At 53.1% G+C, this 14,652-nt stretch overlaps 2 protein-coding genes across 3 annotated transcripts; both read right to left on the reverse strand.

Moving 5' to 3' along the window:
• Window positions 1–5,706: 5,706 nt before the first annotated feature.
• Window positions 5,707–11,365, reverse strand: SPAAR (small regulatory polypeptide of amino acid response). Its single transcript, XM_046023786.1, has one exon. The coding sequence runs from the start codon at window positions 6,893–6,895 to the stop codon at window positions 6,662–6,664; it is 234 nt and encodes a 77-aa protein (XP_045879742.1). The 5' UTR covers window positions 6,896–11,365; the 3' UTR covers window positions 5,707–6,661.
• A 154-nt stretch (window positions 11,366–11,519) lies between these two features.
• On the reverse strand, window positions 11,520–13,584 carry HRCT1 (histidine rich carboxyl terminus 1). 2 transcript variants are annotated; one of them, XM_046023785.1, is made up of 2 exons: window positions 13,356–13,584; window positions 11,520–12,495 (listed from the first exon to the last, which is right to left on the reverse strand). In XM_046023785.1, the coding sequence occupies exon 2, from the start codon at window positions 12,303–12,305 to the stop codon at window positions 11,982–11,984; it is 324 nt and encodes a 107-aa protein (XP_045879741.1). In that variant the 5' UTR covers window positions 12,306–12,495; window positions 13,356–13,584; the 3' UTR covers window positions 11,520–11,981. The 2 variants fall into 2 exon arrangements, with proteins under 2 accessions (XP_045879741.1, XP_045879740.1); XM_046023784.1 differs by having other exon boundaries at window positions 11,520–12,527.
• Window positions 13,585–14,652: the final 1,068 nt, after the last annotated feature.

Here is a 14,652-nt window from a genome sequence, read left to right on the forward strand (position 1 = left end):
GAGAAGGGGTGTTTATTTGTTTCCCCCACCCCATTTCATGGGACCATTCTGTAACTTGCTGGTTTTTTCTCTATTTGTATTGGGCAGTTTCCAAGTCCGTACATTTTTGTAATGGTTATTATTCCATTTTGTGGATGTACCATAATAATTCCAATGGAGGGGGTGCCTGTGTGGCTCAGTGGGTTAAAGCCTCTACCTTCCGCTCAGGTATGATCCCAGGGTCCTGGGATCAAGCCCCGCATCGGGCTCTCTGCTCAGCAGGGAGCCTGCTTCTCCCTCTCTCTGCCTGCCTCTCTGTCTACTTGTGATCTCTGTCTGTCAAATAAATAAAATCTTTTTTAAAATAATAATAACAATAACAATAATAATAATAATAATAATTCCAATAGGGACACACATGTTTCCCTATTGATGGATACTTTGGTCTTTATAATGTTCTCGCTTTCAAAATAATCCTCTAAAAAAATAGTAATGCTGTAAGACCATCCCTGGATATACATGTTTGCACACACATGTGGGTATTTCTGTGTACTGGGATGGCTGGAGATGCACATTGCCTGACACACAGAGCCCAACAACCCATGTTGTTACTCTTAGCCTATTCCCAGCAGCATCTGTAAAGCATGATTCCTATCTCCACGTCCCTATCTGTAGGGTTCTCCTACCCCCTGAGTCCAACTGCCTTCTTCTGCTCTTCAGAGGCCACCTGACTCAGCCAGGACTGGGGTTACCTAGAGGAGAAAATTCTAGCCTTAGTCTTGATGAGCAATGATGGTTAATCAAGGGTGTTTTGCTGTTGTAACCCCAAAGTCAGTGGCTTAAAACAACACATTATTATAACAAATTTGTTCTGTAGATAACAAACTTACAGTCTTACAGTTCTGGAGGTCAAAGTCCAAACTGGGACACAGGGGGGCTGGTATCAAGGTGTCAGCAGGGCTGGGTTCCTACCTGTGGGCTCTCAGGGAGAATATGTTTCCTTGCTTTTTCCTTTCCAGCTTCTGGAGACTGCTGGCATTCCTTGGCTGGTGGTCCCTTCTCTCTCCAAGTCTTTGACATCTCTTGCTTCCCTCTTCCACATTTAAGGATCCTTTTGATTGTGTTGGGCCCACCTGGACAATGCAGGACAACCTTATTTTGGGGTCATTTGGTTTTCAACTGTGATTCCATCTGTAAGAGTAATTCCCCTTGGATGTAATACGACATAATCACAGGTCCTGGGGATTAGGATATGGACATCTTTGGAAGACCATTATCATGCCTAGCACAGACACCAAGAGCCTGAAGTTGAGAACAGAGCCCATATAGGAGGCTCCTAAGGAGTTTAGATGTATGTCTGAGAAAAATCCCTCTGGGGCCAGGCGGGCAGTGGTGGGGTAAGGGCAAGGAGGTCAGCCGGAGGGTATTACAGTGGTAAAGCCCGTGAAGGACAGCAACAGTGAAGCCCTGTTCACCTGTGGATTTCCCTGGATCTCTTACTCTGAAGAAGAAAGGGGTCTTTACCATTCCCGGTCCTAAAGAGCAGCCCAGGAAGTCTCACCCTGATGAACAAGTGTGGAACCTCAGCCCTGACCCAGCCCACCACAGCCTCCGTGAGGCTTCACACCTGCAGGGGTACAGGATTCTGTCCTGTTTTGTCAAGAGGAAGTCACAGAGCTGGAAGAGCCTCTAAACCCAGCTGTCAGGAGGGGCTCCCCCCTGCCCGGCTTTTCCTCCACATTCTTGACCCTGCAACCAGGGAGGTGTTCCTCTCTGGGACAGACTGGATTCTGGAGTCAGTGGGCCATTAAATAACATGTTTTCCGGAAAAGTGCCTTCCTAAAAGGAAACCACTTGTTCCAAGGAGTAGAAAAGGGTCATTGTGCCTTGCCAGGCCCCCACTCTCCTTAGGACACGGCACAAAGCTTCTGTCCGGGGAAACCCAGGGCAAATTAGATCCCCAGGTGCTCTGGCCTTCCCTTCATTCTGCAGATAGCAAATGGCTCTGCTGACGGGTGGCTAGAGGCGGACCCCATTTATGGACAAAAAGGACAGTTGAGCTTTGTGCCTGTGGGTTCCTGCCCCAGCAGTGCTATAAGACATTGTGTCCGAAGTGCCTCACAGTGGGCAGCTAGGTTCCTCAGCTACAAAATAAAGCGGGTCGGGTGGCTGTGGGCACTGAGAAGATCTGTAGAAAGCCTGGAGCTCTGCGCATAGGAGACGTTGAGTAAATAGAAACAGGTAACAGCAATAGAAGGAACAGAGAGAACTCTGGATTTGGAAACTGGGTTCAAGTGAGGCTCCGCCCCAGATTTCTCAGGTGACCTTGAGCAGCCCCTTCCCTTGCTGCCACCAGATAAACACTCCTGGATTTGCTGGCATTCTGGTGTCTCATTCCTGGCGCTGCCACCTCCTCCCCTGGGACACAGAGGCGCTTGCTGCCGGCCTGTTCCAGAGCCTCCCCCCAACCTCCGCCTTACACAAGGGGCTGCGCTGGGCAGAAGGGCAGGAGCACTGGAGACGCCACACACCACACCACACACACAACACACACCTCACGCACATACACACCATGCCACACACATCACACACACACTTCACTCTCACACCACATATCCCATGCGTGCTCTGGCACCCACACACTCCACACACATAAGAAAAATAGGATTATAGAAGCTGCTCATCCCTTCTCTGGGTCATCCTTCCTGATTATCCTATCCCAGTTAGGCCATACCCATCTTTCAGCAGATGCTCCTGCTTCTCTGAGACAACGGACCATCTGGCGTGACATGCTCATCTCCCTTCTCCCCCGGACAGGCAGACACACAGCAGTTATCTGCATCCCTGAACATCCTTCCCAGCACCATCACTGCGTCCACACACCACCACTTGGGTCTGACCCCCCCAGACCCCCTTCCTGAGTTCTGCCTCCCAGGCCCATCCCGGGGAGCCCTCTGTGGGTCTTTTCCTTGCTGGTGTACTGCTAGTGTCTCCCTCTCCAATCCTCCTTGCTCAACACATGCTCAACCTCCCTCCTATTCCTAAAAATAATAATCACCTTTGCCTCAGTGTGGTGCCATTCTGGCCAAAATACATGGCTCCTCTTCCCTTCAAATTATCTTCGACAGTAACCTCTCTTTCCTCAGTTCCCATTGATCCAACTGCCCCTGCACGCAGAGCCCCCGCACACATACACGCACCCTAAACACACCACTGTAGGGCCATTCCCTTCACTCCCCTCAAACTGTTCTCACCAAGGTCACTGTCAACTCTCATGTTGCAAAATCCAAGGTCTCAGCTCTGTGCTCACCATCTCCAGCCACCCCCACCCCCGAATCTTTCAACCAGCTGACTCGTCCTCTCTGAAAACCACTTTCTCCCTTGCAAGGTTGCCAGATAAAATATAGAACACCAGTTAAAATAGACTCTCAGATAGACAACAAATAATGTTTTAGTATAATTACGTCCCACATATTGCATGGGACACACTTATACTAAATACTGGTTTGTTTGTTTGTTTTTTCTATCTGAAATCAAAATAACTAGATGTCCTGCATTTTTATTTGCCTAATCTGGCAACCCTACTACTCCCTGCTTCTCTGTCCCGTGTGCCCCCACCTTCCTACCCCTTCTTCAGCTGCTCCTCCTCAGCCCCCACCTTAGGTCAGCCTGCTCCAGGGTAGTGGCCTTGCCTACCTTCCCTTCTCAAGCTCTTTAAACTCTGGGACAGCTTTTCCCACACCGTTAAGCCCAGCTCCACTGGCAGCTGGCCTTGCCCAGAGTCTCCAAAGAACTTTTCTCTAGCTCTTTTGTAGCAACAGCAGATTGCAGTGTTGGGGCGGGGTATGTGTGTGTGCTTCGAAAGACTACCTGCCCAGCGCAACGAGCAAGGCTGCCTCTTTGTTGCCTTCATCATCTATTGCCCAGAAACATGCTGGCCAGATGTAGCAAGAAGCACTTCCCTTGGGAGCTGGCTGTTGTCCAGCCTCATTTCCTCCCACTGAGCTGCCTACTCCCTGCCCCCATATGTTCTCTGAATCACCATTTGTGCTGCTGCCTCTGGAACACCCTTTCCCAAACTCTCCCTGTTGAAGTGCCCTCTTTTCTTCAGATCTAGCTCAAGAGCCACCTCCTCCCAGTTTCCCCTGGATTTCCCAGCTCTCCCTCCCTTGAACACCTGAGTATGTTATCTGCAGCCTTGTCCAGATCACTAAATTAGGAGTTCACCAAGTGCTGGGACCATATCTGGTTGACTCCCATGTTCCCTAGGCAGAACCTGGTACACAGTCAGTGCTCAGCCGGTGTGTATTGAATAGAGAAGTGAATGACTAAATAAGAGAAAAAGTGACAGAAAGAATGAACAAATGCTTGAGTAAGGAAGGAAGGAAGACTTATTGAGCAGATAGAGTGGATAGAAGGATGGATGGATGGATGGATGGATGGATGGATGGATGGATGGATGGATGGGAGGGAGAATGGGTGGGTGGGTGGGTGGATGAGTAGGTGAATGGGTGGATGGTTAAGTGGGTGAAAGGGAGCAGGTGGGTGGATGGATGTATGGATGAATGGGTAAGTCAGTGGGTGGGTGGATGGATGGGTGGATGAGAGGATGGTAGATAAGTTGGTGGATTAGCAAGTGAACAAGTGAGGGAAACTCAGGGCTTGACAGACTACCCACTGCCTGCAGAGTGAGGTCAAGCTCCCCACCATTGCTTTGTTTTTAGAGTCACGTGATTCCAGCCTGCAGACCTTCCTTTCACTGACCCAGAGAGGCTGTGACCATGCAGCACCGGGACAGAGCTCCTGGCCTGGGTCCTGATACTTGGGTCCAGCTGAAAGTCACCTGACCTGAACAAGACTTGACTTTGCTCACCCCTCCCAGACCTTGGACTTCTATCTCTGCCCATCTAGAGCTTCCAAACCCAGATATTTGTGTCTAGATATGCTCGCCTACCTCTGATATCTGGGCACCTCTGAGAACAGGCCCCTGCTGAGTTCTGAGAAAGGCACCACCCAGGACCCCTTCAAGGAAGGACTTCAGGGCCAGCCTCAGCCGCAGAGCTGCTTTGCCGAGGTCAAAACTTGGGGGACAGGAATGGGGATGGGCAGCACTCAGAGACCGAGCAAAGGCAGAAGGTATGTATTAAGGGCCTGCATTATAATTTGACTTTTTCCTCTATCCAGTCCGGCTTTCTTCACCCTCCCCTCACAGATGTTGACCCCTATAAACATCTTATACCCCAAGCTTTGTCTCAGTCTTCATTTGTGGGGAACGCAAGCTGCAACAGTTCCTTTCCATGTGCATCTACGAAGGCCCTGTTTGGGAGCTTTCGGGTGCAGAGTGACCAAGACAAGCTCCCAAGAACTCCTGTTCCTGGACTGTGCCTCTCCCTTCCCCATATTCCCCTATTCCATCCCTCTCTGCCAGCCTGACGCTCTCCCTGTCCACCTTTTCCCCCCTATACCTCTGCAGCCCCAAGCCTCTCTCTGAGAGTCCTTCCTGTGGCCAAGATGGCCTGTCTAGATACCTTAGAGCCCAGACCCTTATCAGGGTCAGTTTTGCCACCCTCAAAAAGGGTCCTAAGAGAGCCATCCATTCAGGGATGAATGGAGACATATGAGCCAGGAGACCCAGAATTTTGCACCCCGAAAACTGTACTCTAAATATGGCATAGCATTTATTCCCCAGCACAGAAAAAAAAAAAGCAGATTTTCTATTAATAAAAACTGAACGTCTCTTTATTTGTGATGAAAACAAGAGCTTTGTTACAGGCTCTTCTGATGTAGCATAACATTTTAACTTATTTGGGATTATCTTTCAGCTCATGATTTTTCTATCATTCCTAATGACACAAGTCATTCACATTCTCTAAGAGCACAAGTGACCCATAAGAGCACAAGTGACCTATAGGAAGACAGTAATAAAGTCTCATTCAAAATATGTTTCAAAGTCTTCTTTCTGGCTTTCTTGTTAATCAAACAGCTTGTACTTTCTGTGACCATGTTTTTTTCTCTTCTGTTTTGTTTTGTAGTTTTCAACACTGGTTCTTGAGAAACCTATATAAGGATATACATTTTCAATTATAAAACAAGTCCTTTGTTCCCAAGGAAGCAGTCTTTTGGTTGCAGAATTGCAGGTCTGATTTCAGACAGTCGGCAGGGGACAGCCCTGAGACGGGCTGGGTTCTGTGCGATGTGCCCTGGCAAGGAACCAAACGACTCCCTCAGCAGAGCATATAAAAATGTAAAAATGTCCACTCGAGGGCACTCTTTCTTCTGGTGGCAACAGAACCAGTTTCACCAGCATGCTGGGGTAACCTGAGTGAACTAGCCCTCGTTCGTGATAAACTCCAGCCATACCGCCGTTAGTCTGAAGAGCTGGCCCCTGTGCAATCTTAACCAGTCACTCACTCTTCAGGCCTCCCCTAGGCCCCATCCTGTGGGCAGGATCCAGCTGAGTTCTCAGGGGTCGAAGCTGAATTCCACCTGGTCCTGGCCCTGCAGATCCACCAGGCTGGCGGGCACAGCAAGCTGGGATGGGATGGCATGGGGAGTTTGCCAAATACAACAGGCAGGGAAGGCCAGGAAGGGCAAACCTGAAGTAGTGGGACAGCAGGAAGGCTTGCTGGTGGGTGAGTGGGTCTGACCCACCAGCAGAACAAATCCTAGGAACTGAGAGGCCTCACATGAAGGTCCAGAAGTCCCGGGCACCCACCGCTGCCGCAGGCTGGGCATGGCGACCCGGGCCTGTGAAGAGAGAAGCCTCCTGGCGAAATGTGGCCACCGTGAAGCTGTGGCCAGGGCCCCCCTGAGGATCCTGGGCCCTCGAGTCACAGCTGAAACAGCACAGGAGGCAGGTGATGGCTACAGTGACCACAAACATCACCGCCACCACTCCAATCACTGCTGTTTCCATGGCCCAGCACAGCAGCTGACTCGCTGAGCAACCAGGGGTGTGTCTTAGAGTCTTAGCTCCCCATCTGCACCAGGGGGCTCTGGGTGGTAGCAGGCACCTTGCTCTTCCAGCCGCGCTCCTTGTGGGCTCCTAGGCAGATGCCGGTCTGAGGCCCTGCAACACGGCCCCACTAGGTGGTTGGGCGCTCCACATTGCGCCAGTCAGACCTCAGTTGGTCTCTGTTACTGTTCTCTAAGCCTCTGGCCAGGATCCCAAGTGCCGTGGTCAACTCCAGTGGCAGCTCCTGGAAGAAGAGCTATCCTGAAAGATGTGAGCTCAAGACTCCCCAGACTTGGAGGGGCTGAAGACTTTGCTCAAAGAGAACCTCGCCAGACCCGGCTGACCGGAGCCGCCTACCCATTTCAAGAGAGTTTGTCTGCTCAGACTAAAGACAAAATACTCCCCCTCCTGGGGCTCCAGGATGAACCTGGGCTCCTCCCCTGCAAGAACCTTGGGCCGGTCCTTGAGTAGGCCTATCTGCCGCCTCCTGAGCTCCTGGCCTCAGGCAGGAGGCAGGCAGGCAGGTGCGGAGGAGGGCAACGCCAGCCCTGGGTAAGGTCGGGGTGGGAGCGCTGCACGGTCACCTTGACGGCCATGGGGCCTTCGGTGGGGGCTGCAGTCCCTTCCTATATGGGACTGGAAGAGGGCTGTTTAGAGAGGGCGGGCTACGCTCCCCCCAGGACCTGACCGGCTCCAACGACTAGCATCCGGGCTCCTTTGCCCCGCTGTTCCTGTTCCAGAGAAGCCCTCTAATGCACGACCTCCCCCCAGTCCTCCTCACCGCAGGCTCACTCAGCCTGCTGCCCACACTCAGGTGCTAGGACAACTTACCCCGGGCTTCCCGGAGTGACAGCGCTGGCTGTACGTGGTGCCATGGCCTTCTGACCCGGGGGCCACCCCACGGGCCACCCCACAGCACACTCATCCCTGGGTGCTACAGCCTTTGTCCTGCTTCCGACAAGGCTCCGAGATGTCTGACGAGCTGTGAGCACTTCCTGAATTCCTTCCTCCGATTGTGTGGGCCCAGGACCCGCACAGCTGCCGGCCCCCTTGGTGAAGGCACTCACCCCACCCCCACGCACACCCACGCCGGTCCGGCCCTGCGCAGTCGCAGTTGTGTTCTCCGCTCAGCCCTTCCGGGTGAAGGGTGAGTCCGCCCCGGCCGCTGAGTACGCCAGGAGAGCTGCGTCCTCTCCCTCAGTCACAGCTCTTCTACAGCTAACCCCCTGCCCTACCCCCCTTCCAGAAAGGAGGCTCTAACCAAACTATGAGGAATAGTGCTGAGAGAAACAATGCTTCCGGGTGCCAGACACAGCCTGGCATTAGCTCATTCAATGGCTCGAGCAACGCTGGCAAGTATATGGTCTACATTTCACAGACAAAATGCATATCGTCAGAAGTTAAACCACCTGCCTGCAGCCTACTGCTAATTAGTCGTAGTGATAACAAGAGCACCAAATGGCTGAAGGGGAGGCTTCCCTCCTTTCCCTCCCAGCTCAGTGCTCTTCCCGGGTACCACAGGGCCACAGAGCAATCACCTCTTCCCGCGGTTTTACTGATGGGAGTGTGAAGACTCAGAGAGGACAAAGGGCCAGCCTGAGGTCACACAGCCTGGGTCTTTTGCAAGCCGTCCAAGGCCCCAGTGAATTTTCTTTAGTACCAGTTTTAGGGACATGCTTAAGCACAGAATGAGTGACTTTTGGGACTCCATGAAGCCTGTCAAACTCTTACTCTTCCTTTTTCCAGGAAGAGCTCAGGGCTCTTCCTCTGTGTGAGCAGTGCTGGGCAAGCTGGGCCGGTGGCAGGAAGCTGGACACCTCGAATTATTGCTATTAACTAGGGCAACCAGAGCAGAGAAGGAAACATGATGAACCAATCTGTGGTGTGTGGTTTCAGACTGAATTACCAAAATCAACTCACCAATTCAGGATGTAGAAGGCACCAGAGGAATCAGGTTTCAAGCTGAGTTATTTGTTCTCTGACTTCTGGTTTGCCTGTTCTTTGTGGATGCAGAAGAGTGGGGGGCCATCTATGGTAGGTGTGTGCTTTTCAGCAGCTTTAAACTGGAATAAAGGTCAATTACTTGGCCCTCTTATCTTCCGCCTTGTATGGGTTTCCTTATCTGATTCTGAGATCTGGGGGCCCTTCTTTGATTCATCAGTAAAACAGGCCTTCTGGTCTGTTCTCACAACAGGCATCCAGTATTTGAATGGAGGCTGGTGGCACAGTGAAAGGGACCTGGCTTGTGTTGTGAGGATAGGCACGGTCTGCTCTGAAGGCCTCTCCGGGTTTTGCGTCACATAGGCAGTCTGCCATGTGGAATGACCAACACGGTGCCTCAAGCCCAGGGCAAAAGGAGCAATCTCATAAAGAAGGACGAAGTGTAGATGCCTTCACCACAGTGCCTGTTCCGTCCATCCCCCCACAGCCTTGTCCTGTGACAAGTGGCAGCAGCACAGTCAGGCAAGCTGGAAAGATCAAGACAGCTATACATGTTTGCCCACAGCTCAGAGATGTTCATACTAAGTGTTTTTTCTGGGTATGTTCTCTTCTTCTTGCGACTATTGTCATCCTGTGACATACAGCCACTGCCCATGGGCCCCAGATGCCATGGGACTCCCCAAGATAACTATAACAACACTTAGATACATACCTGTCCTCCCATATCCACCATCAGCAACTGATCAGAAATAGACCACATCCCACACTTTCCCTTATATTAGCAAGGGCAAAGATGATGGCAGACATCCGAGAACAGAGAGGAGAGAGCTCTCCCAGAGACTCCAGGCCACACTGAGGAAAGGCAGGCCATCTGCGTCTTGGGGATCCGCAGAGAGATGAGGGAGAGGGGATGTTCAAGCCAGCAGGCTGCACACGTCCTTCTGTTCAATGTTTCCACCTTCTCCGACCCCCCAACACCGGGGATGGAGTGGGAACCCAAGCTCCCTCAGCAAGGCCCCAGAAGCCCAGAGGCTTAATCCTCTCGGGGCCCTACTGCTATACTTGGTGTCCCACAAGCCCCAAGTTTCTGGCAGTGGTTATTGCAATCATATTTACTTTTCCAGAGAGCACACGTTCTGAGAATTTTTCCTGAGCATCTGTTGTGTTGGCTGGTTCTGCGCTGGGGGCTGGGAGTCCTCAAAGTTTCTCAGATCTAGGAGGGCAGGGGTCCCCTGAATCCTGCCATAAATCTTGGGAGATGAAGAAAATGTGATCGTATTCCAACAGAACTAGAAAAATAAATACTAAAAGCAAACTGGAAGCCTATGGGAGGGAGTGACAACTTCTTCTTGAGCAAAGACCCAGAGAGGGAAAGGTACGAAGTGTTTTCTGGGGCCATTGATGGAGCAGCATGGACAGGACAAAAGGAGCAAGGGGGAGGAACCGGATCAGGGGGCTTTGAATAGATAACTGAGAGGCACAGACTCTCCCCAGGGTGATGAGGGGTTTCAGCAGATCCCTTAGACCATGCACAGATGCTTCGGAAAGGGCAGGGCTGGAGGGGGGCAGCAATCCGGGCTGGAGGGACAAGCTAGGGCAAACATGGGAGTGCAAGAAGGGAGGAGGATTTGAAGGACACAGCAGAGATAAAGTCAGCAATACCTACTGACCCATGGCCCGCTTTTCCAGCCCAGAAATCTAGTGTGGCTGTCAGTGTGAATCCGCCTCCCTTTCCCCCTCACACCCCCCAGCCCTCATGGAGACTCCACCGGGAAATAGAAAAGAAACAGGATGTTCTGTTCCAATGAGTCACCAGGCCCCTGACTTTCTGGCCTATTCTCAAGCCCCTCCCCACCACCTCTCCTGGCCCCCAAGGCTCTCCTCCCTCCACTTCCCACCCAAGCCGAGGCTGAAGGCCTCAGAACAAGATTTCTTTCCTCCCTGTGGAATTCTGCCAGCTATTCATGGGATATGTGAAACATGCCTCCAGGCTTTCACAAGAAGGAGTCTTTGCTATCCCATTTTAGGGATGAGGAAACTGAGATCCCGAGGAGGCAAGCACTCTCCCAAGGCCACCTAGCACCACCTCCTCCAGTTTAAAGAACCTCTCCACCCCTCTGGTATACACAGGCATCCATGGGCACAGGGAGCTAGAGACTCAAAGCTTGGATAAGAAACCCTGACCCAGTTACCAAGGAAATATTTAATTCAACACAGCCCACAGAGTGGGGCTTCTGCAGGTCCCAGAGCTCAGTCTGCCCTGGAGATGGGCTGGGAAGATCGCTGGAGCCCTTAGGAGCCAGCCTGGGTGGCCTCATCCCTCTTCTCCCTGAGCCCCTGGACTGTCCCACAGAGGCCCAGAGCCCCCCTGGTACACAGAGAGCCCTCTCTGGGCGGGGCCGCGTGCAAACCCTAAATCCTCCCTCAGAGCCTGGGTCCGGAGCTTTCTTTCCCTACTACCCTAGGAGCACCACAGGTCCCGCCCAGGTTCCTCCAGCGCACAGCTGGCCCTCCAGCACCAGGCAGAAGGCGCCTGTGTCAAGCATTCACTTCTTTTCAGAGATGAAGATCCCAGGGCAGTGCAGACACACGCCTGGCTGCTCCCTCTCCCACCTGTGTTAGTCAGGAGCCTCTTCACGAGAGCTTCTTAGAGCGTTTTATTTTCTTGCAAAGGCACAAGTGAATTGACCTTGCAGCCTCATATTGCCTTCTCTCCAAATACAAGGGCATTGCCAGCCCCTCCCAGCTAGGCCCCTGGCCAATACATCAGAAGACAGCCCTTCAGAGAGCCCTGCACATCATCTGCGTGTCCACGTGCACCAACATTCCCTGGGAGTTACAGGCACCAAGCGACATCTGTCCCCAAAGGAGACCCCTGCTCTCACCCCGTTACCCTCCAGTGTTCACAGGGCCACCCCCAGTGGCCCTCGGTTCTCTCCTCATCGTACCCTGGGGCGTAGTATGCAGAAGCGGCCCAGTAGGAGCGGGGCACCCTGCTCGGCGTTTCCTGCAGAGAGGCGCAACTCTGCACGAGAGCACAGGGGTCCACGAGTCCGGAGTCCCAGGGACAGTAGGTAGGTTAGGCCTGGGCTGCCATTCACAGGTGTCAGTGGCGGCCTCGGTGAGCATGGTGGCCGTGCTGGTGGGCGTGGTGGTGGTGGAGGGCCGCATGGTGCGCGTGAGGCGCATGGCCAGGATGATGGAAGTGGTGAAGGTGTCCCAGGTGGCCCTGGCGCGGGAAGAAGCAAGGCTGGGCCCAGCGGACGCGGTTTCTCCTGGCAGCCGGTCGGTTCCTCTCCACATCCACACGGAGGTCCTGCTGTCCGCGGCACAGGCAGGCAGCCAGCAGCAGCAGCAGGAGGACGGCTGCAGCAGCGCCAATGATCAAGCCCACGAGGCCTAGCATCTGGGAGCTGGACGGTCCTTCCATTCGGCAGCTCCTTGCTGCTTCCTCCCCTTCGGCAGCCTCTGCTCAGCCTTCACAGTCCCGGGACCTTGTTGTCTCGGCTCCCGCGGGCTGGAGAACAGCCAGGGAATGTGGGCGCAGCCTCTTTGGGCCAGAGTTGCCTGCCAAGTGTGAGGCCAGGCGACTATTAACTCTGGGGAGGTCCATGGGGACGCTGGGTGGGGACAGAGGAGGCATCAAGCAGGGCTGTGGAAGGAAGAGCCCTGAGATTGGGGACAAGAGGTCCAGGCCCCCCATCTCTGCCACCTGGCCAAGTGACCAGGCCGGCCCCCTCCCCTCCCTGGCCTCAGCAACCACCACTCTTAGATAGGACAACATAGCGAGTAAGAATGTGGGTTCTGGAACAACACAACTCATTAGCTCTGTGACTGTGCATGAGTTACTTAACTTCTCTGTGCTTCGATTTCTTCATCTGCAAAATGGCCAGTAAGAGTACTTTCCTGCACACACAGGGTTTTCTAAGGATTCAAAGGGTTAAGACTTACAAAGCGCTTACTAGTCCATGACACATGTTTTCCCTCAATATTACTGCAGTGGAGTGTGGTCCCGGGAGACCTCAGCCTTTGTGAGTCTCTGGTTCCCTGTCCTGCCACCCGAGTCCTCCCGGACAGAGACAGGCCCTATGGAATGAATTGTCCTGTACTTCAGGAGCTCAGTGAGGTACCGCGGGCAGATTTGCATCATTGGGCAAGTTGAACCCTGTCTCTAGGTCCTCGTTGCCGCCGGGTCTGGGTGTTAGCCCATGCTCCGGAGGCAGGAAGGAGGCTGCTGAGCTCAGAGAGGCCAGACCCCATCCTGCTCCTGGCACCCGCTCAACAGTCTCGACTGGCCATAAATGGCAGGCTTCTGGCTCCATCCCATACCTTCTGCACAGCAGGAGTGACATGCCATTCCTTCCTGGTGAAGAAATTACAGAGCAGGCAGGACCTGAGCAGCCACAGACTCACTACCCTGCCCCTCCTAGTTCCAATTCCCCTCTGTCCATCCTAAACGAACACTGTACATCCGACTCACATGGCTCAGGGCCGGGCACCCACGATCTCCCTGGGGAGCCTCTCCTGCCGTGGGCTTGTCAGCTCAGAGATGTTCTCATCCTCAGAGCTCCTCTGCACATGCGGCTCTGTATCTCACTCCACCAGACCGCAGATGCCCGGGGCCCTCCACAGTGAGGCTCTGCATTCTCTGTGTCCTTCTCTGGTTCGCACTCATCTCCCTGCCACCTGGAGGAATGTTTTCAGCAGCTAGCCTCTGCAGATCCTTAGGCAAACCCTTCCCCTGACCCAGCCCGGTTCGTCCTCTGGAAAAGTGCCAGGGCAAGAGGCGACCTCCAGGGACTTTCCCTCTCAGACCTCAATAACATGAGCTCTCTCGGGGAGGCCTCAAACCCTTAGTGAAAACCTTCTCTGGATGAAAACGCCAAATGCTGTCTTCAACACAATTGGACTCAGGGGGCAGCAGCTCTAATGAATCCAGGGGGTTTTGTCCTCAGAGGGAAAGCCACTTAAACTTTTAATGATGCCAAAGTGAGAACTCCCTCCTATGGCTTCTGGGGCCCTGGGAGCCCAGCTTCCTTCTCTCAAGACCCATTAAGGGGTGGGGAGAGGAGTCTGCTGGAAAGAAGAGGACGAAGGCAAACAGAACTTTCTCCTTCTTCTCAAAGGAGACTCCCACTCCACACCAGTCACGGGATGGGGGCAGAGCCCTGCAAATGGCAGACATGCAGGGCTTCAGTCAGCACAAAGCACCTGTTGGAATCACTCAGACCCAGCCCTCAATGAGAGTTAGAGAAACTGAGGACAGAGAAGGGAAGCAACTTGCTTAAGGTTTCCCAGCTTTGTGGGCTATTGTGTACAGCAGGTAATAAAGACAGCACTATTCCTGGAATGGTGGGGGCATCCAGAGTGAGAGGCTGAGATCAGCTGGGGACCTTCTACAGAGTTAACAGGGACAGGGATGGGCAGAAGTGGATGACACTGAATGTTCCACCCCCTCACACACACATACACATGGCATTTGTTTTCTTGAGTGCAGAGTCACTTCCCATCTGGACATAAGACAGGATCCCAGAGTGGGTATGATGCCAAAGTGAGAACTCCCTCCTATGGCTTCTGGGGCCCTGGGAGTCCAGCTGCCTTCTCTCATGACCCGTTAAAGGGTGGGGAGGGGAGTCTGCTGGAAAGAAGAAGACATTGCTTGAGCAATGTCATTGCTCAATGTCAATTGACATTGATAAGTTGCTTTGAGCACCTGGGGGAAGGTAGAGAGAGCACAGACCTCTGGGTCCACAGAAGCGACTAAGACCTTCTTGGTG

Source organism: Meles meles, chromosome 11 (assembly GCF_922984935.1).
Source record: "Meles meles chromosome 11, mMelMel3.1 paternal haplotype, whole genome shotgun sequence".
NCBI lineage: Eukaryota > Metazoa > Chordata > Mammalia > Carnivora > Mustelidae > Meles > Meles meles.

What these genes read in the sequence shown, in the direction of transcription:
- SPAAR (XM_046023786.1), bottom strand. Translation starts at nt 6,895, where the DNA reads ATGGAAACAGCAGTGATTGGAGTGGTGGCGGTGATGTTTGTGGTCACT.
- HRCT1 (XM_046023785.1), bottom strand. Translation starts at nt 12,305, where the DNA reads ATGGAAGGACCGTCCAGCTCCCAGATGCTAGGCCTCGTGGGCTTGATC.